General features: G+C 38.5%; 1 protein-coding gene across 1 annotated transcript in view; it reads right to left on the minus strand.

Moving 5' to 3' along the window:
• The window catches only part of ptprn2 (protein tyrosine phosphatase receptor type N2), a 113652-nt gene extending 96569 nt beyond the window's left edge, over window positions 1–17083 (minus strand). Inside the window, exons 1-4 of the mRNA XM_040127559.1 lie at window positions 17058–17083; window positions 13516–13809; window positions 12319–12440; window positions 4026–4139 (exon numbers count right to left, since the gene is read on the minus strand). Coding sequence (XP_039983493.1) covers window positions 4026–4139; window positions 12319–12440; window positions 13516–13809; window positions 17058–17083 — 556 coding nt within the window. The remainder of the gene's footprint in view (window positions 1–4025; window positions 4140–12318; window positions 12441–13515; window positions 13810–17057) is intronic.
• Window positions 17084–23512: the final 6429 nt, after the last annotated feature.

Raw genomic sequence — 23512 nt, forward strand, 5'->3', positions numbered from 1 at the left:
TACGACCATGAGTAACATGTGGTTTTGGTACCACGGGAGTGACATGATGTCAGTTTATGGTCACTGATTCTCCCTGACTGACAATTCCTGCCAATGGAGCTAATGCAAATGTCACAATGCATCATTTCACTTGACTTGACTTTACTATGAGAGTAATTGTTGCTCTGCACAGGGTCAGGAGGTCAATCGACTGCAGGTTACTGTAGTTTAAGGTGGTGTATCAGCAATGCCATTGTTGCAGCTTGAGATGATTCTTTCTGATCTTATTAGCATATATATATATATATACACACATATACATATACATATTCACACATATACACGCACACACATACACATATACATACACACACACACACACACACACACATATACACATATACACATACACTCACACACATACACACATAAACACATACATATACACATATATATACATACATATACACACACATATATATATACAAATACACACATATATATATATACACACATATACACATATACATACATATACACACACAAACACACACAAACACACACACACACACACACACACACACACACAGATGTATATATATATAAATGACATATAAAAGAATAATCTTAATCTTTTTCGTAGTCTCCATTAGTCGTTGCTACACCTTTCAAACTTTGCGTTTAACCCAGCACATTAATACACTGTGTATTAATCTACCACCAGATCTACCACCCAAAATTTGTAGTAAAATTTAAAACAATCACACATACTTTAAGAAAAGAAGGCTTCTCATTTCTGGCAAGTGATCGTCAATTTTGTCTACTGAAATGAAGATTGTCAAGTTTTGATTCATTTTTTCCCAGAGCTATGATAAAATAATAATTGGAATAAGGAAAAAAGTGTCTGCTTAGTTGTAATAAACTGAAATTACATTTGGTTTTGATTGTCATCAGTTATAAGCCATTGTGTGCTGAGCTGAGCCTTCTGGATTCAGTGCCCTCTCAGTCTCAATCAAGATAGTTGGAAGAGAGATGGTTCCAATTTATTGGAATATAGCCTGACTTTTCGTTTGCCTAAACAGTACTTAAAGGAACCCAACAAAAACATTTTTACCCACCCAACTAAATAAAAAGTAGCCCAAGTGGACATGAAAACGGTCAATCTGGCAATACTGACTTTAGTGCTATATTATAAATAAAAATATAATGATTAATAATGTTATTCATTCTGACAAAACCTGTGGATGGTTTGGATGTCTGTGGAAAAATACTTGGGACAGGCAACACAGTGGTTGGATTCATGCTGATTGTTCTTATGTACACACAGCATGTTTCACTTTTACAAGAGAAAAGGATTTTAGGATGAGGAATAATTGATGAGTTGGGCAACTGTGGCACTATCTAGCGCAAGCTTGGCTTAGGCTGCTAGAGTGTAAACTCCCTGAAATCAAGTAAAGAGACGGAGAGAGCCACTTGTACTTAACCCCACAAAATGTCGTAGTTTGCTAAGTTCATTACATGTCTGAAATAACAATTAAGCTAGGTTACTGGGTAGCAAGATAGTTAGTCGGGAATGCTAATGCTCACAGCTTACATTAGAGCAGGTAAAGACAGTTAAACACATTCCTTAAAGTTTTGCAGGTGTGTTCTTGGTTTTTGCAAATATTAAAAAAAAAAACGCCACCCTCCAAAAGCTTTAAATGCAGAGTACACCGCTTCAACATGCAGAGAATCCAGAGATTGACAGACTTGATGTGCCTAGTTACAGTTGCTAAGCTATGATTGGTCAATCACAGTTCAGGGGAGGGGTTTAGAGAACGGTTAATTAAATGCTCCATAATTTTAATATATTGTACATTAAATTAATTCACTGCAGTTACTGAGTTAGCTCCTGTGTGTATCTCCACAAAGTCACAGTCTGCACAAACAGACACACACATTTAGCAGAGCCATAACCATTCCAAAGCAATATGACAGCGGCCTGGCTATGAAATGCGTAGATACACTGTGGCTGCACACAGTGAATGCTAAAGTTGTTTGGATTTGTGTGCTGTGCAATATAAAAGGCATTTGGAGTTGGATGACAGTGCCTTGCATTCAAAAGGAATTGTGGTGAAAATTTAATACCAGACAATGTACTCTGCCAATGGGGAAACGTCCAGACAAGCCCTTTTGTACAAGGGTCAATTTCTATTGATCTGAATGACATTGGTGTTGTGCAGTGAGCAGAGATTGTGTGATTTCTACCTGCATCTCTGATGCAAGATAAAGAGGATTGTAAATCAATTCCATTGATGTTCCTCCCCATTTTTTCCTCCATCTCTTCAATTTAGGTTACAGTACAATGGTCTCAATAACCCTGTCCGGCCTCAAAAAAAGGGTCCCCCACGTCTCAAAGATGACACTTCAATTGCTGTTGAGCTGATAAGAATAACCTGCCACCAAGCATTATCTGTGCATTGTGGAATCATACGAGGAATAATGCTCTAGGTCTGTGGATGTGATTCTACACGACAGAAAAGGGGAAAATGATTCAAAGTGATGATGTCATGTCTGCGGCATCTGTAAACGGGTGTCTAAAAACACAAGGTCAGAGAACAAGTCTCATGATGGGAAGCAACTAAAGGATTTAACACCTCTTAAAACGGAGCATGAAAAAATTACACACCAGATCTCTTCTCATCCTCCTCACTCTCATTTGTTTATTTCTAAGCAGTAATTAGAATAAATGTGTGGTCTCGCTTGGCTTAATATTCATCACTGCATTTTCTTCCTGCTTTTTTTGATTTCCTCTGGCCGACTGCTTACTCTTAATGATTTTCAACACGGGTTCACGCCTGTTAAAAGATGTTAAGCTCATAGTGGCCTGCAAAGCCAATTATGATTGGAGGGCTGATGTTTGTGGTCACGGTCTGTGTTAAAGGTGTCTACTGCCCCCTGCTGGGTCAGAACTGCAGTTACAGGCTGCTAAATATGTGGAGAAAATAGGTAGGAAAATAGGTTTGTAACATGATTTTTACTGGTCTGTAACTGGTCTGTAATTCTCTACAAAGAACTATTTCATTTTTACTAATTATAAGGAATATATAGACTGTTCTTTTAGTTAGTATTAAGTTAGTCAAGTTTACAAGTCATTGTTGACTGAGAAGAATTCCTTTGAAAGAACTGCTTCATCATCTCCCAAGTAAATATCCATACATTATTTACCATTATTTACCATTAAGGTCATTTATTCCAACATACATGACATTCAAGCAATTTTTTTTCACTGAATTGTTGCCATTTCATGGGCAGAAGATACCTTTCCAAAAGCGCCTGAGTTTCTGAGACAACAGACGAGCCAGAGCCATTTGTTCAGCAGTTACAGCAAATTAGTCCATAACAGCAGACCAGCCTGGAGGCTCCAGTCACTTCTATCTGTTGTTCACACCATAGCAACCATCAGCATGAGAAGGCTCTATTCTCTGCAGCCATTACCAGACATGACATAATTGCTGAGATGTGCTGATGAGACTCTAAACCCTGTGATAGCAAAAGGAAACTTAACATGACTCCAGGTTGGGAAACTAGAACCACTAATTCTTAAATTCCTGCTTTAACTTCATCCATAATGAGCTATATAGTTACTTCACGTTTTTGTAGATGCACTGTCCCCCTAAAGGTGTAACCCATTATAACAAGCACATTAACTGCTGCCATTGATTGAGTAGGAGAGACTGTCTGATGTGATTAAGCTGCACACCTCACAGTTACTCATCCACAAAATTAGCTCTAAATGTCCTACCAGCATACAAGCCAATTAGATTGGCTGCTGGAGTTAGGCGATGATGGCAAAACAATGGCCCGATAAGAGTCAAATGACCTGTTCTAACTCAGTGGTATCGTGCTTTGCTAGCCAAAGAGACAGCTTGGCTTATTTGGCTTGCTTCACACAATGGCAGTAGACAGGCATTTGCTGTAAGCCCTGTACATGACTGATAAAGGCTGCCGAACAGAAAAAGAAAGACACTCGGACAAAGGCGGACAGGCAAACAGGGAGCGTGTACCTCTGTGAGCCAGTTTTTGTAGGAGGATCCTGAGGCGTTGCAGAGCAGAGGAAGAAATATCGTATGTGTACAGGTCTGCGACGGCCAACTCCTGGCACCTTCCAAACACTCCATCTACAGAAAATGGAAAGAGGAAAATGGTGAAAACAGGTTCGCAAGGGATGTGTTTTTAATAGCTCAAAGTGAGAAACATACAAAAAACAAATTTTCCAGCATAAATTTCAATGGTTCTGGAGTTGAAAAGCGACGTACACCTGCACAGATGAAATGTTGTAACTGTGTGGCACCTGCAGTGTCTCTGTACCTCTAACTTCCTGTTTTGGGGGAGCTTATAGATGACATTCTTCCTCTTACAGCTCCATGACAAAAAGCCATTCATGGCAGGAAGGACTTTATCAGGGACCCTGGTAATCTCCCTATCCACAGGCCTCCCACCTCACTCAATACAGGTTGCTAGGCAACCCACGCCACAGAGTTCCTATCAGCCCTGTAATTCAATGGCTGGTCTAGACCTCTGAAGGATGGTGAAGCTCAGGGGGTCAGAAAGCAGTGTGTAGATGTAACGCCTGGAATATAAATGACCTGCATTGTCACCCTCTCTCAGCTGGAGAGATAAATCCGTGCATCTTGTTGGCTGAACTCACAAAATGAGAGTTCACCTCACAGATGATCTGGGGATGAATCCTGCAGATTTGATCAGAGTACTTTCCTCTGTGTGTGTGTGCATATGTGCAGTCGTGTATGCTACTGTATGAGAGTTTGTGTGAGAATGCCACTGTGATTAGATGGGATGTAATGATGTGAGTCAACATTTAGTCATGCAACACAGCCTCCCATCAATTAGCCCCAAGATGTCAGACAATGACAGCAAACATCACTAGTACAATTGATTCTCACTGACACTTTGGACAATGCAGAGTAGACAAATACTGATATCCATTATGTCTGCAATTTTCATTTTTTTCCTCCAATGCCATTTTTACACAGGGGATGTGTGCAAATCCAAGGATCTCTGGGTAGTAATATCTCACAATCTTCTCTGCGATATAACATTTTGACACAGAGAGGAACATGTCAAGCCTCACCTTTTGTGAGACATATTTGAATTTCTAATTTCATCTACTTAAACATCAAAGAATCATTTTTCTTCTTCGAGTAAAAAAAATAAATAAAAAAAATTACAGTGCCATGTTGGGCGTAAAATTCAGTGACTGATAATTACAAAGATGATAATTTGATGTCAGACGGGGCTCTAAATTGAATTCTAATTCTAAACGAGAAGTGGATGTTTTCCTGACTACCTCCTCCTTTGCCTGTGACCCGTTAAATGGCAGCTCTGTACAGGAAAAAGCCCATGGGGGGTGGTGAATTATCCCCGACACACTCTCCACTCTGTCACTCAGTAAAAATATTGAGAGCTTTTTCGAGATCTCAAGAAGCACAGAGGAAAACTCCCCACCTACAGATGCACCCAACTTCATCACAGACATGTCTGAATCACAAGACAGCCACTGTCTAGTTACTTTTCTCCAACAACTCATCTTTTATAACAGGTGACATAGTTCATATGATGACCTCTGGTATCATTTATTTTTCCCAGTTAGATGCTAACATCTCATGTTATGTAAGAAAGGAAGGGAGACTGGTGACATAACACCGGGAAACTGTTAAATGTTTCATGTGCTGCATCCCTTATTAGTTTCCATGGCAATTGCCACTATTAAATATGTTACCTCCTTCTCTGTTGTTAGGGACATTCCCGAAAGCAACCAGACACACAAACACACAGGGACTAAGTGCATTAAAAATAGAAGACAGAGGTATTTTATAACAAAGAAATCCTTCTTTGGCAAACATAAGAGTTGACTGATTTATCTAAGTTGATGCTGAACCATTCAGAGACGCATGCATGATGAATCACAAAGCACTGTTCTGTCACTTTATACTATGTATCCACAATACTGAGATTATCAAAACAAGCAACAATGGTTCACTGTAGTTGACAGTTAGCGTGAAACACTATTTTTTTCCCACTATTTTTGACAGCTAAAAACAATATTTTAATTTCAGGCTTGGGTGCATGCAGGGTTGTCCAAATCTGAAAATAACATAGATATGCTTTGCAATCAAATATCAGAGAGTTTTCCCTAAAATTAGTCAGGAGATAACAAACAGCAATAGCGCAAGAGAGATATGTAGGTCTAATACCTTCAAGGCTAAGCAAAGCAGTGATTTTCTAATGATCATCTGTCAGGTGTAAGGAAATATTAAGATGACAATAGATCAATTTTTGCCTCCTTACAAGACTAGACTAATGTTGTCACTGTGATGAACAAAAGGCAACTGCAATGCAAATGAACCTTGATCAAGGTAATCCATAATGCATTAAACAGGCCACAGAATCAATCGATCGGTCAATTTTAGATGTACAACCTTACAAATCTGTGACATTCTCACTAATGAGCAGCTATGTCTGGATAAGAAGCATGTTGACAAAAATAAAGAAAAAGAGGATTTTCAGCCACAGAAGGTAGAGAGCTCACTGTCTCTCCTCCCTCTGTGACAGACAGTGCGACACCTGGCTGTTGCTAAAGCTATTTAAACTGTTAAAGTCAATGCTCTGGGATAACAGGAGCAAACACTAAAGCTGACAGTCAGCAAAACATTTCTAAAAGACCGTACATTGGAAGGAGGGGAGGACAGACCCAGGACACAAATTAAGACGTATTGGAACGGGTGTATTAGCTGTGCGACTCAATACATGAAAATGAATACGCCCAAATCAATGCACCGAGACCGGCCAGATATAGTCTGCTCGTAAAGAAAAGAACAGAAACAAAAGCTAAAGTGATCAGGAAATGTTTAATGAAGCGTTTACATATTAATCAGGGCTGTTTTATCTCACAATGGTACCTTTGAAATGATAATTACATTCATGCATGCACTGCAATCTACATGTAAATAACTAAATTAATAAAGATAAACTAGACTCTCAGAGCTACATCAAACATACTGCCTATAGAATTTAGCTGTAGAATATAAATAAGCTCTATTATTACATTTTTATTTTTATTAACATATCTGTTTACTTCTCACATTATATCTCCACATTAAAGCTTGTGTCTTGGTATATACCTTTTGTACAGCTATTTATCCTCAATGCTTACCTGCTTCTTAACTCGTGGTTGATTATTCTTAGATTTGCACCTACAGCCTTGCTGCTCTTTCTTTGACCCATGCAGATTGTTTAGGATTATAGACTTTATTGTGGTTACTTACTTAGTGTTTATGCTGCAGTTACACTCGTTGCAAGCTGCGATCAATAGAAGCATCACCTAAATCGTTTCAACCTAAAATGCAGTGGGGATGTTTAAGACGATATTGGTCCAAGTGGAGGCAAAATAACCACCAATCGATAAAAAAACATTGGTTAAGTGTTTAATAGGAGCCAACGGGTGCCCTCAGGGAAACATGTAGCACTTATCCGCTGTACATCAGCTTAGCTTATCATACCAGTTAACCACGGGCTCTAGAGAGTTGCATCAAATTAAAATGCATTTCCAATCTCAAGTTAATCACATATCCTTTTAGATCAACCTCTGGGAAAGTATTCCCCTGAAGATGGAAATAAAGATTTGAAGAGGTTGGTTCCAAAATGAGGCATGACAACAGAAGATCAAATGATATATGGAGGATGGTAATTGACCTACTTAATCAATGACATGTCATCTAGAGTAGAAGTGCAACATGCTGAAGAAACGTTTTTCAAAAATAGCTCTAATCAGCTGCTGCTCTTGCCCTCAAAAAAGTTTCCACCCCTTAGAAGTTTTCATTTTTTAATTTCTTACAACACTGAATCAGAGTAGATTTCACCCAGGCGACTGTAATCGTATGCACAGTCTCTCCAATCTCAGCCTCTGAAGCATGCAACTCCTTTAGAGTCATCATGGGTCTCTTGGTGGCCTCCTTCACTAGTCTCCTTCAAGCCTAGTCAAAGTTTTTGTGGAAAGACTGGCAGATTTTCGGCTATGCCATACTCTTTCCATTTCCTAGCGATTGTTTTAACTGTACAAAGGGATGATCAGTGATTTCAAATGTTTTTCATTTTAACTTGTGCTTTTCAATCACCTTTTGGAAGTGTTTTTTTTTTTTTCTTCACGGTCTACGTTAATCCACAAAACTTAGACTTCACAGATACAGGTGTTTTTATAATACAATCAGTTCACCTTTTGGGCAAACCTTCCCCCTAAAATTGATTACCTTCACAGCAGGCCTGTCAAGGTTTGTATCTGTCCACAAGCCAAAGTGATGTGCATGGGGCTGTAGCATGCACAATACTCTGCATTTAAAGAGTTTGGAGGGTAGTGCCATTTTTTTTTTTATTTAACAGTCTTTATCTGTTCAAACATAAGCTGCAATCATTACCATTTCCAGCCTACTAGCTTACTACCTACAGTAGTAAGTAGTAACCAAGTGTCATTTCCAAATGGCAAGCAAGTCATTAGCTAACTATATTATTTTATGTTTTCCGTTAGCAAAATACTTGTTCAGGACTGGGACGTGCATCCAAGATGCCAGTATATTAGAGTTTAGGGTAAGGTCAGCACCTCTGTGCTGCTCTTTATTTGGTCTGGGGAAGTTTACACTGAACCACCTTCAGCCAAATTTGTGTGGATAGACTTTCGTTTGCCAGAATCAACAGTTATTCCTCATCTTCAAATCCATTTCTGTTGTACAAATGAAGCAGACTGTTTAAAATACAACACCACATATAAATATAACTATGGCTGTACTATAAACATTTTGTTTATAGTACAGCACTATTATTATTTTCTAGGTGTGTCCTATTACGTAGTTAGTACTTATGCACACACTTATATTTTGTATTTTATATTAGCAATTAATTTAGATCACTTTGTAGAGACATGTTTTCACTTTGACATATGAAGGGGCTTTGTTTGTTGATCAGTGAAGAAGCCTAGGGAGGTTAACACTTGTTATATCTACTGTAATCGTATATAAAATGGTGCTGATGGACACCACACAGAGAGCAGCTCCTTCTCACAACCCTTCCCTTCCTTCAGCCAATTTGCATGGCAACAGCACGGGTGAAGAAGAGCAGAGTTGGCCAATCCCAGAATAAACCAGGTTATACCTTCTGGGACTACGGGAAGAGTTGAAGAGAAGACCTAGTTACTAGGAATTCATCCCCTGTCTGCTCATCAGGAGTCCAATGGAGAGTGACAGAGTGGAGACCGAGTGTGCGTAGAGGGTCATGAAGCAACTAAATAATGTCTCATTACTAGCATATTAGGTACAACATTACTCCAACATTAGTCTTTTTTGCCTGTATATATTTCCCTTTAGTGAGTATGAGGCCTGTAATTGCTTTTCAGTTTAAGTGGGATAATATGAGTGCTGTTCCCTGAGCCAAAGCGTGGTAAAAAATAAAAGTGATGATGAAAATATATGGGAGAAGAGACACATCAAATCTCAAAAGAAATAATCATCCACATCACATCCTTGAACGATAGTCTAATGTAATGTAATATGAACCCTCCAACACAACCCTCTTGTCTGCCTCTGGGTATTTTTCTGTTGAGGTGTCAGCAGTTTCCTTCTATTAGGTATGCAGTCTTTGTAATTAAAGTCAGTTTTTTATATTTGCCTTCTGCGCTGCCTTCTCCCTCCCCGTTTCCTCAAAACTAGGTTAATGTGAAAGTAAGGGTGGTGATTTTCAAATTTACTTTTTTAACATGCAAATCCAAAGACTACTGACTGCCCCTCACTATTAGATATTCTCCCTGTAAAAATTCATCTCAAAGCAATAGTTTGACACTTTGGGAAATTCTCTATTTTGCTTTCTTGCAAAGACTTATTGTAGATGAGAACACTGATACCACTTTTGTGACTGTTCGTAAAATACAAAGTTACAGCTTTTTAAAGGGAAAACAGCTAGCCTGACTCTTTCCAAGGGTAACAAAATCTGCCTCTAGAACCTATAAAGCTCACTAATTAACACAGTACATCACATTTGTTTAACCCATACAAAATGACAAGATGTGGTTTACCAGGGAGTTATGTAGTATGGTATGGGGGATTTTGTTACCCAGTTTTCCCACCTTTATGCTAAGCAGCTGCTGGCAGTAGCTTCATATTTACCGTCCAGACGCGAGCGATGTCAGTTTTCTCATATAACTCTCAGCAAAAAGTGGATAAGCGCATTTCCAAAATGTCAAACCATTCCTTTGATGTGAAAAATCACAATACAATACAAGAAACATCAATGCAGACTTTCTGTTTATTATAAGGGATTACTCAAGCAAGTTTCAAGAATCTTCTCTGATTTTCACACTTTACAGAAATGAAAGAAAACCAATGGCTGCCTGGAACAGTATGAGTCCATACAAAAAAAACTATGCATATTTCTCATCTCTTTTCTTTTGCAATACAGCCATTGTGTTTTTATACTTTAATCAATAATAACTGATTTTCATGCCTTTATTTATTCATTTTTGAGGGGCTTTAAATATTTATTTTTGAGTTTTTATTGAGCTGTAACTGTCATCTCTGTAAAACACTTATTTTTAAATAAACTCTATAAATAAATTGTGGAGATGCAACAATTCATTGATTAATCAATTCTATATATAGTCTATATACATACACACATACACACACACACACACACACACACACACATATATATATATATATATATATGTACATATACATACATACATACATATATGTACATATATACATATATGTACATATACATACATACATACATATATGTACCTATACATATATATACATATATATACATATGTACATATACATATATATACATATATAAATATACATATATGTACACACACACACACACACACACACACACACACACACACACACACACACACACACACACACACACACACACATATATACAGACACACACAGATATTATAGTAAATTGAATATCCGTGGGATTTGGCTATTGTTTGGAAAAAACAAACTATTTGTTGGTATCACCTTAAGCTCTGCGATATTGTAATTTTCATTGTTCAGGATTTTCCGAGGTCTTTAAAACAATTAATCAATTAGTGGGGAAACAATTGCTAGATTAATCAAAAATGAAAATAATCATTAGTTGTGGCACTGATTAATTGGCTTGACCACTGTATGAGAACGAAAACATAAAAATTGACATCTTTACGGAAAAAAGTATTAAGACAGGAATTTAGAGAAATAAACAAGTCAACATATGATCAAATACGTATTTCATCAATCATCCAGACAACAAGGGACTAGACAACACAGACAGAACAGCTAGCGTTACCTCAGGTCCTTCTCCTCCTCTAACATTAATATTCAAAGTGGTAACTGTCTTGTGTTTTTCAATGCTTGTCCTGTGTGTTAGTCTTTGCCGTCTCCTTTAGGTCACATCATGTTTTGCATGGAATTCTATTGTCTGCTGACCTTTGTTGGCTTCATCTTGTAAATGAAATTGATTTTAAGATGAATCTGCTGAAAGTAAATGAAGTGAGCAACACTCAGTCAAACAAAACAAACAACTTCAAAGCGCAGACATTTAATCATCATCCCTGTGAGGACAAATACAAACATGCACTGGGATAGATGTAGATCCCCTGTGCACATGTAGGAGCAATACTGTATCCTGAACCACTTTTTCTGTTTCAAAGCCTTCCACTATGGGAGAATACATTAACCTTTCACGAAGGCTCTGTTGAGAAGATGATCCTCAACATCGACATGCTATCTGTCCTCTTCAAAATTAAAGCCAGCTGTGTGATACGCTGAATGCCACACTTTCCCCTCCATTCATAAGGTAACATGTTGGCATGGCAACCACTGACACAGACACATCCATCTTACATGACAAAACCTTTTCTAGATTGGATCGTGAGCATTTGCGGTTTGGGGAAACCTCACTATATAAAGGGAAGACATCCTTTGGGTATTGACTAAAAAACTTGTAGTTGGTTGAATGAATAAAATGAGACAACGATACTGTGCTGTGTTTCACTGTCGCAGCCTGACTCACAGACGTTTTAATGCTTTTTTTAAACATGACTCACATGTCTAAACTGAGCTGAAACAACAAACTCTCTCGTTACCATGTATCTATCTATATATAAATCCCTGAATGATTATGAATATCCAGGACAGCTTTAGAACTGTGTTTGGTTGATAATGGTTGATACCACGGAGATGATGTAAGATATAATGAGGTGTGGTGGGTGTACATGACCCTCTGAGTCTGACTTACCACTGATGCAGAACTCATACGGTGTACAGAGCTCGTCTTCAAACAGACAACCTAAAATAGGAGAGAAAAAAAACTGATTATTCAATGCATTGCTGGAACAGTAAATCAATTCAATCAACAACCTTTTTAATAATCAATTAATCATTTAAGTCCTTTATCAAGCAAAAATGACAGAACCTCTCTGGTCCAGGTCCTCAAATGTGGGAATTTGCAGTTTTCATTCTGAATATGTCACCTTGGGCTTTGAGAGATGGTAATAGGTATTTTTTTTTTTTTTACCATTTCTGGACATTTTATGGTCTAAACAATACATTAATCAAATAAATAAGTAACAGATTAAAGAAACATTTTGGAAAGTATGTTTTTTTGCTTTTTCTTGCCAGCAGTGAAATGAAATGATTGATACCACTGTGTGGTAAATAGGAAGCTACAGCTAGCTTTTAAGATGCTAGCAGCTGTTAGCTATCCTGGCTCTGTCTGAAGGTAACAAAACCCACCTATCTACCTTACGGCAATCCACCTCTTAAGATCCCTAATTAACACATTAAAACATCTTTGTTTTATCCATATCCACCTTCAGACAAAGCCAGGCTAGCTGTTTCCCCATCTTTATGCTAAACTAAGCTGGCTGGCTGGCTGCTGGCTGTAGCTTCATTATTAACGGACAGATATGAGACTGGGATTGATCCCTGCAGGGAAATTGCTTTGTTACAATTGCACAACACGCATTTAGGAAAGAAGGAAGTAAAAAGTAAGAGAGTAAAAACTATAACCATAAAATGGTAATAATAAATAGACAGTAAGTTAAAAGAAAAATATACAACTGCAAATGTGCAAAAAGTAATGTGTCCTGTGTCCTGTGATTGATGTCCCCGGAGATCATGAAAAAGCACTGGGGTGCAGAGTCTGGAGTCTTGCTGGTTGCCGGATTAGCGGAGGAGAGGATGAAACAATAACAACAACCAAGATGGTGTGTGAGAACTCCCTGGGTATGTGTTATTGACATAGCCCCATGGCTTACAGTTCAAAGTCCAGGCTGCAGAAACGTTCTTTTACGGCAATGTGACCAGGGTCACATTGCTGTTGTTAATAAAACCGGCAAGCCTGCCGCCTCTTTTCTTTCTTTCCCTCTAAAAAGCCTACAATGGTAGCAATGAGATCTGGAATATCTTCACTGTAAAACACATAACACTACACTCAAGGAAGTCCCTCTGATTCCTCACAAGGGCCGCTTGATCATCCAGCTTATTGTCCAGCGATCTCACGTTGGCCAGGATGATAGAAGGGAGATTTCTCCTCTTCTCCATCAGCCTCTGCTGTTTGGACCCAGCTCTCTCTCCCCATCGCTTCGTTCCTCCTCTGCATCCTCTATGTGTCCTCCTCCTGATTTCTGCAGGGATGTCCATTGTTCTGTTCGCCGGCTTCAACACGATCAGCTGGTCCCTGGTGTAAACAATGCGACCTTGGAGTTGCTGCGCAACGGTAATGTAGCTGAATGTAAACACATAACACCACACTCACTACAAAATGATTCCTTGATGAAACAACAGACCAGAACTCTCTCTACTAGCATGTTTAGAGAGGGTGCAAATAAGTTATTAGCAAACATTTAAACAAGTATGAAAAAATAAGAATCGGCTACATGCATGCTCGGTGCACACGGAATATATACGGCTGAATGTACCGAAATTGTTCTAAAGTGGAGTGAAAAATTTGCCCAATGTCGCAATTTCTAAATATGTCACCGCTATATAAAAGTGCAGCTTAGTATCGCATTAACTCTGGCTGTGGGCATTGCTGCTAATGGCAGACCCATCAATCATCAATTAGTGTGACCTCTCCTATGCTGTCTCTGAGTCTAATAGCCGAACTCCATGGGCAACGTTTCCATAAATGAATGTTGTATGAATATTAATGAACTCTAACGCTTGGACTAGGGCTGGGTGTTCCAGACTAATAAATGAACAGATGGCAGGAGCATTATGAGTAGCTGTTCCCTGTGTTCATATTTCACATTTGGGAGTTGCAGTGAGTAGAGGACTGATTGTTATGCTCCCCAATCTGCGCAGGTGATCCTCCAGATTTACAAATTTTCAGGAAAAGATGGCGTTGAGAAAAAAAATGTCTGTAGGGTAAAAACTCCTCATGTATTCTAGGCTGAATGTAATGGCATATGCAGGGGTCAAAAACAGCCCACACAATTGTACAGAACTTCGGCCAAGAAATAAGCAATTTAGAACATAGCATTTGGGTTTGTTCAATAAGCTCCTGACAGTTTCATACTAGAGAGTATAAGACGTTTGCAGTGTTGGCAACATAAAGACAATCTGTAAACAACTAGGCCAAGCCTCAGCCCTCTTTCTTCTAGTCTTTTATGTTTGTTATTTCACTCCCTTGAGCTCATCAGGAGTGACAGAATTGGATGCACCCTCTTGGCCCCGTGGCCTCAATGGACAGCAATGAGCAGCCCATGACCATGAATAAAGAACAGGCTGAGTAGGAGGAGAGACCTCTGTCAGAATTCTTTAATAATGAGGAGAGATAGGTGCAAGAAGTCTGTTAATCAATTCACACAGAAAGGACAGATAATCACTTTTCAAGCATCACTTGTTCCAAGTTTCTTCAAGTTTCTTTGTTTCAAGTTCATCATTATTCTGTTGCAATGATGCAATTATTAAAGGCTAATCTGAATTGGATCTTGATTAGACAGACACAATATGCAGCTATTTTGTTTAGAGAGAGATGAAATTACACCGTTTGGAGGTAATGACTTTAATATGTCAGCAAAATGGCTATCTAATGATGTAGAGTGAAGCATCATCACAGAGCTAGAAGGTCGCTCAGCTCCAGAACAAAAAGTAAATGTCCTGTACTGAACTGAAAACCAAGACCTCAAACGGCTTTTCTAGCAACTCGTTGTATACCGGTGTACCTTCCTTATTTTAATGGACAGATTATGGTCTAAAGGACCACCTACCTACCCAGAATATTACATTTTTTTGTCTTTTTCAGCCACATTTGCAAGTAATTACAACCACTATACTTCTCAAATGCTTCTGTTGGTTGAAAACTGTGCCTAAACGTCAGCATTGTGTTTCTAAATCTTTTCCTGAGTTTCCTTCCACAGCAGATACCACTCCTCTAGAAAATACTATAGGACACAGTATATTTTATAGGAAACCATCAACACTTAAAGCACAAATTTAAAATGCTTTACAAAATCTTAAAGGTGCTTTCATGAATATTTTTATATTAACAATGGATGAAATGACTATGTATAAAACAATTGGAGTCACTCATACTGACAACCACACAGAGAATTATCACTTGACTGCAGTTCCCTTTAGCTCTACGAAGCATTTTAGCATCTTTCAGCTCATTGTTTTGGTTTTACAGGCCTGCAACTCTCACCACTCTCACCAGTGCAAAAACAGCTGTTTTCAGGGTAGAAAATCTAACAAACCATGGCCTACTGTCTAAGTATGCAGAATTTATCTGTGTTATAGGACAAAATATTCAAGAAAAAAATAAATGACTCATTACTGGCAGATACTCAGAATGAAAGAACATAGATGGGTATCAGGAGCAAAAAAAAACATGATCGGGTCATCCCTACTTTTGACTAACCCATTTGACTTTCCAATTAGATATTTTAATTAGACCGGAAATTCAGCTGTTAATTGATTAATCATTTAAGTCACTTTTCAAACAAAGATCACAAAAAAAAAATCAACCAGTTCAAGCTTCTTCATTGTGAGCATTTGTATACATATGATAAAGAAAAGCACATTATCATATGCGATAGTAAAGTGAATATATCTGGGTTTTGGACTATGTTAATTGATTAATCATTTAAGTCACTTTTCAAACAAAGATCACAAAAAAAAAATCAACCAGTTCAAGCTTCTTCATTGTGAGCATTTGTATACATATGATAAAGAAAAGCACATTATCATATGCGATAGTAAAGTGAATATATCTGGGTTTTGGACTATGGATCAGGCAAAAAAAGCAGCTTAAAGCTGTCACCTTGGCATTTTAGAAATTCTGAAATATGTGAATTTTTCACTATTTCCGAAGACTTTATAGACCTCACAATCAATCAATTATTTGAGAAAATAATCAGCAGATTAATTGATAATGACTTGAAGATGAATATAAAATATTTCAGACCAAATTTATATCTATATTTATAAAGTAGTCACTTGGAGATGGAGGAGATATAATCCCTCTTGACCACGTATCTCATCACTCTGCAATTACTCTCCATTCAACTTTACCTCTTCATTACTTCTCTGCTTAATTCATTAAGTTCTCTGGGAGGCCTTGTCAGCTCTCAATATTAATTATGACCTTCCATTTAATGAAGCATCCAGCAAAGCATAGTTAGTCAGACATTGTGCATGTGCATGTGCATGTGTGTGTGTGTGTGTGTGAGACTGTGTGCACATGCATGTGTGAGACAGACAGGAACATAGGATTGATAACGCTACATCTCCTTTCTCCGACATCTCACCAGATATGATTAAAATGGCGCCTTTTAATTAAAATGCAATCACAGTGGATGCTGCTGATTACCTCAGGCGAAAAATAAAAGGATGCTAGACTCGTTGTGGCTGAGGAGGCCATATCTTAACAAAGAACCGTGACAAAGAATAGCTACATCGTCTCTTGTAATTCTAGGCATACAAGATGATTTCACAAACCAAAGGACCCTACCAAAAAAGTGCTACACTCACTATGAGTGAAGATGCTCTGTTGCCATGTCTACCTCACCGCATATCAATCACAGTAGCTCATTAATGGGAAACTGACTTCAAGTACAGTCTGAATTGGATGTACTGTAGAGGATCGACAGAAATGATTTGAGCGTGCTTTTTAGTGGATTTGTGCTCCAAATAAATGCAATGTTTTTTTATTTTCTAGTTTATAAACTGGCTTATTGTCACACTGAAACCTTAAACTATTTAATGTGACCTTTACTTTTTTTTATCTTGTGTCTAATGTGTAGTGATGCAGCATTAATGTACAGCATATATTCAGTTGATTAGTCGATCTGAAGAAAACTAATTGACAAAAAATGTAGTAATTGTAGAGCTGTAACAGTCACTTTAATTATTGATTAATCTACCATTTATTTTATTGGTTAACTGATTAATCTTTGGTGTATAAAATGTCAGCAAATAGTTAAAAAAATACCCATTATAAGTTCCCAAAGCCCAGCAAATATTCACATTTGAGTAGCTAAAACCAGTACAATTTTGCTATTTTTGCTTTAAAAAAAATTACTGAAATGATCACATCAAATCACAGCTAATTGACGTTTTGTCAATAGATACTGATTAATCAACAAATTGTTGCAGCTCTAGATAACTGGCTAATTGTTTGTGTCATTTACTGAGTGAAAATGCCAAAAAAAAAAGTTGTTCCAGGTGCTCAAATGTGTTTGACATCATTGCAAAATGGAATATTTTTTTACTATTTAACAACTGGTCAGACAAAACAAGCAGGTTCAAGATGTAACAATGAAAGTATGATTGACATAAAAATAAATGTCAGATTGATCGATAATGAAAACAATCGCTGGCAGCAGAACTGGGTATGAGCTAACTCCAGGTGCTCTGAATATGCAGTAACTTTCCCTCCCAAAATAGGCACTGTGTGACCTAATTAACAAATACGGTATGCAGGGAGAATCCCGAAGGTCAATGAATGCAGTCAGTTCGGTTACAGGTTTTAACATGATGTAGTGGTAGTTAGTGGCCTGTATTCTCGGGAGACTGTGGAACAGTAATAATGCTGTAGGAGATTGTATGATAATACTGTCCTGAAGAACTTAGAGAATCAATCAGTCTGCCTTTGCTAATTATATGCAGTGCACTATGCAGGTTTTGCATAAAGGTTCTAAAGTTAGCATGCAGAAAAATGAACCCAGTTCCATTACTTGTGGTCTAAACCTCTCCAAGGCCCCAGTCCACAGCTCTGTACCAGAGAAACACTTTCCCAAGATGCCCCCTGCATGCCTATTACAACTAACTTCTACTGAGGGCAGCAAGTGCACCCACTGTACAAGTAAGCAAGGAGTAGCACATACACATACGGACACCTATAAACCATTCACCTTCAGATAAAATCATAGACATGCAGTGTGTCAGGGACATTACAGTATGGGTGTCTCCCCTCGGGGGCGTGAAATCGAGAGGAGCCCTTTTTAAGATAAACGATAATTTAAGGTCATTCAAGGAAAAGCAATTACATAAGAATGACAGAGTTCCTCATTAGAAAATAATATATCCATATTAATCTCTCAGATAATCTCTACCTATATATTATCAAGCCATCTATTACACATCTCAGAGCAGATTTATGTCTTAAGGTACTGCTTTTTAAAAATTTTGGGTGTGATTGGTTGACCTTGCCTGGAACATTAAATATGGCCTGATGAGGCTAAACCCAAGGCCGAACAAAAGTCAGAGCCTTGATAGTTTGCTTTCCCTCACAGGTGGTTGGCCAGTGCCGGAAGAACCATCTGTGATGTCTGAGGGGCCAAGGAGGATGCTGGGAGTCTGGCGGCCAAGACAGCCACTCCCAGACCCTGCTACAGTTTAGGACATATTTCATTCACTCTCTGGGGCCACCAAAATATCTTTTATTATAATTAGAAGCTGCGACCAAGGACACCTGGCTCATTTTTCTCACACACACACACACACCTGTACTGTCAGCCAAAAAAATCAATTTTAGAACAGTGCAGTGGGTGACAACAGCAATAAAACTGCAAGTGTATTGAAAAGGGAGCATGGCTGGAGCAGGGGCAGCAGAGAAGTGCATCACCGGCAAGCAAATTAGCATCAGATTGACAAGATGTCCGCCGACTCAAACAGCCTCGGTCATTAAGGCACTCTCCTGTTAAAATTAAAGATGGCTCAGAGCTTTTCTCTGTTCCAAAAGGTCTGTTCTTGTCAAAAGCTGCATGTCACATGTCAGCTACTTAGTTATGGTTAGTTTATCATTATCCTTAACACTTTCATACCTTTCCCATGCACTTTTCATCTTAACATGACGCTGACACTTTTAAAACAGATTTTTAAATAAGACTATGGCATTTTGTGCACCTACATTTCATCAGGAAACCAATTTTTCTAGGGTGAACCATACTGGGAATAATTAATTTTCACACCAAAAAACACCTGGGGCTATATAACTGTTGCTGAGGCTTCTTTTTTATAATTATTTACAGCAAACGTGTGCCAAGAGGAAAAGTTAGTCATTTGGGGAAACACGCTTATTCGCCTTCTTGTCTTCTTGAGATAGATGACCAGATAAATACCACTCTCATATATGTTAATTATAAAGCTATGGTCAGCAGCTCATTAGCTTAGCCTAGCAGAAAGACTAAAAACAGGGAGAAACAGTTAGCCTGGCTCTGTCCAAAGGCTAAAAAAGAAAAAAAAAACATAACCCTTCATAAAACATCAGTTTGTCATCAGCTTTTTATATGGATTAAACAAACAGGATACAGTATAATTTGTTAATTAGTGAACTTTTGAGGTGCTCGTATGGAGAAGATGCTACCTTTGGAAATAACCAGGCTAGCTGTTTCCCCCTGTTTCCAGCATTTGAGCCAAGCTAAGCTAAAGTGCAGATATATTCTCATCTGACTATTTTTATCATTTTTTTAAATTACATTTCTTAAGGATTTTACTCAGTAATACTGCAAACTGATAGCACTGCAATACAATCTGTGAACGGGTGTTAAGAAGAGAGGGAAAACCAAATGTGTTATGAAAATAGATAAATTGTAAAAATAATAAGAATTAAATCATGTAATTCTCGTACCTCCTAAAATGCTAAACTTTTCTTTTGAGGCAAAAGTAATGCTTCAGAGAATTAATCTAAAGTTACTTAACAAAATGAATAATTAGTAGGCACTAAAAGCAGGAAGTCAGCAGGTTTTGAGGTCACTTTGATTGAAGAGAGAACCTGATGTGAAACCACCTGACATCCACAGGATTGTAACCAAACACATCTCTCACTGACTTTCCAGAGAATTTCTCTCAGAATTCCTAGCCAGACAGGTCACTCTCAGTCACTCAGCCGCCAGCTCCAGGCGACAGCCCAGACAACGGCCATGAATTAAAGATGGCAGTGTCTGCGGCGACGGAGGACCCAGAAATAGGCCAGCTTGACCTTTTCCCTGACCTGCACTGAATGATTCAGACATTTGATTTTCTCCCCTCTTCTGAGGTGTGACTGGGTGTTGAAGTGCAGAACCAGAGCAAGTCAAACAGCTAAGCATCTTCTTTCTCATGTGCTGAAGAGCTCAATGTGAATCAACAGAACCTGGCCCAGAGGGAAATCTCTAGTCCATCAGATGAAGTAAAAGGTTTAACTCTTATGAGTTCCAGTTGAACCTAATTTAAAGTGCAGGCCATCACGGCACTATAGTGTTGGGGCTATATTTTCCTGCAGATGCAATGCCAGTGGACATGCAAATGCAGGTAAAATAACATTCTTGTTGTCATTCTTGAGCCTGTTCTGTAATTCTATAGCTCCAAATGAAACTGCTAGGCTGCAACACCTGTAGAGTGGCGCACCTTAGGTTGTGTTAATCCAGATAAAGGGCCAGTTGGATACCCGCTTTAGCATGAAACTGTATCAACATTTCTACCTGCTCAGACCACTTCTCATTGTTAAGAGAAAAGCATTTTTGTATCTTGGGGGGGATCCACAGATCTTTCCATTACAAACCTGTCAGTTTTGTCTTTTTCATTGAAAGAAATGTTTTTCATATAGTACAGATTTTTTGCACATCCAGCACAGTTATGTGCTGGATGCGATTAATGGGTGATTCTTACGAATAATGTCATCTACAATTTTATGTATGAACCGGATTAAATCTCTGTCCTAACACTAACTGACACCATTTTAATCTTAAGCAATTCCTGCCCATCACTACCCTTCATATGTGTGGCCATGTATTGACTTCCCACCCAATGATGAGATGATTATCAGTACTGATAATCAGCACTAGACTGTTCAAATAAAGTGCAACTTACTGTATATTCAGGTGAACTGGAAAAGTAGTTAAAGTACCTGATGTTTGAGATTTTTCTAAATCAATGCATCAATTAATTTTTTGGCCACTTAGGAGCTGTGGAACTAGATGTAAGCACAGAATTGACATGACACCTTTTACAGTTGTTGCAAATGTGTTAGCATAAATTTGCGTATTTACACATCCAACAGAAACAGAGCAACATAAAATTCATTAAGAGTCATGTTGCATTTGATCCATCGTTTAGATTAAAATATTGATTAGAGCAGTTTTAGGGGTCATTGTAACATGAAGCTGGTACTCCCTGCTTTTTCACCAAGCCATAAGCCACTCTAAACTGGCTCCCAAAGTAATGTTACAACAGAAAAAAAGAAACAAAGGACGGGGCAGGGTGCAGCAGTATTGCCAGCCAATCACACTACCAGTTTTTGAATAATGCTGCAAACATCCTATTTCATTAGAGCTGGGTGTGGACTGCTGCAAAGCAAATAGATTTTGGTGGATCTGAGCCAATTTTGGTGGAAACATTTCACTAATGCACTTCACAGACAACACACTCATTTCAATTAGTCACAAACATAGGAATATACTTCCCCCATTAGATTTTCAGCATCTCTCCTTTGCCTTGCCTCCCTCCAGCAGTCATTTTGTTTCCCTGCTGCACTGAGAAAAGGTCTAGTTTAATAATCAGCAACACCCAAAACGAAGCAAACGCAACGCATTAATGCTTTGATCAAAGCATTAAGATGCAATAGATTCATTCTTGTGCTGAACTCACGGCCTCCAAAATCTTCATGATGGTTTTACTTTCCTCCTTATAAATCTTGGCTCTACAACACAGAGGGGACCTTCAGATGGATCCCTTTACCAAGACCATTTAATTTGAACCAAATGAAACAGTTGTGAAAAGGCACAACAGAGCCGTTCGATACTCCTTTTAATACCCAAGGATGTTTTCACACTCTGTGTCACAACGATGTGAGGGTATATGGCGAGATGCGAAAGGACAAGGAGCCCATCCTATTATGTTCAAGATGTGCAAATGGGAAAACTGTGTTACTAACATAGTAGAGTAAATGCATTATATTCTTACACCTGACAGTTCTCCAAGGGGTAAAAAGCCTCTCGAAATGTAATTTAATTCTACATTAGAGTGTGAAAGAGGAGCAATCCACCCCCGCAAAAAGTAACATAATCTTCCTTGCCTCTCTGGTGGCACTCTTCCTCCTTGACACAGAATATCTTCTAGGTTCACCCTGTTAGGAAGCAGGACGAGAAACTAACCAGATGGATTGCCTCAACATGTCTTTTTGACACAATTCCGACTTCCTTCCTCTCGAGAGCCACTGATATTTGTCGGGAAAGACACAGAAGCACAGCAAGCCGCTCTGCTCCCACTCCCCCGCCTCAATAACCACCCAAAGCTGACACACTCCTCTGAGCATCTGTTGAGTCACAAAGAAACATTGCACTTTGTCTGTTATCACACAAGACGCGGCCGCATTCCAAGCCAGGAACATACAGCCTGCTTTGTGTTGTTTTTCCCTGAAAATCAGCGCTGAGAGGAGGTTGCTTATTAGTAAGAATCAATAGGCATATATTACATTCAACGACAAATGATAGAAAAAAATCTTAATTTTAGATCAATTACACTCATACTTAATGCTGCAGCTGTTGAGATTATTAATTTGGAAAAACAGGCTTATCAAATAGCACACCAAATGCTCATTTAAGCATCCTGCGCAGCCATGTGTACAGAGGGGTTGCACTGCACAGTGAAATCTCATCCAATAAATACCTTGCCATGCAGTGGACGAGTCAAAGCCTTTAGTGAATTCTAGACAGGCTTCACATAAAAAGTGTCATTTAAGTATGAACTGAAGGCCGATGCTAGCTGCTCCAAACTGACCCTTTACCAGTTTAGCCAAGATGACTCAGATGTCCTGAGAGACACGAAAAAGGCTCTGCGACCATTACTGAGACTGTGAGAGACATCATAGCAGGGTTATATTAGTTTTGGCAGACCTATTAGCTTTTAAATTGGGATCAGTTTTTATTTAAAACTATGATTTGGGTTTCAGAGGGAATTCACGCAGAGGTTTAGAAAGTAAGTTTTCATTATTCAGAAATCTCTCA

The sequence above is a fragment of the Xiphias gladius genome, chromosome 5 (assembly GCF_016859285.1).
Source record: "Xiphias gladius isolate SHS-SW01 ecotype Sanya breed wild chromosome 5, ASM1685928v1, whole genome shotgun sequence".
NCBI classification, from domain to species: domain Eukaryota; kingdom Metazoa; phylum Chordata; class Actinopteri; order Istiophoriformes; family Xiphiidae; genus Xiphias; species Xiphias gladius.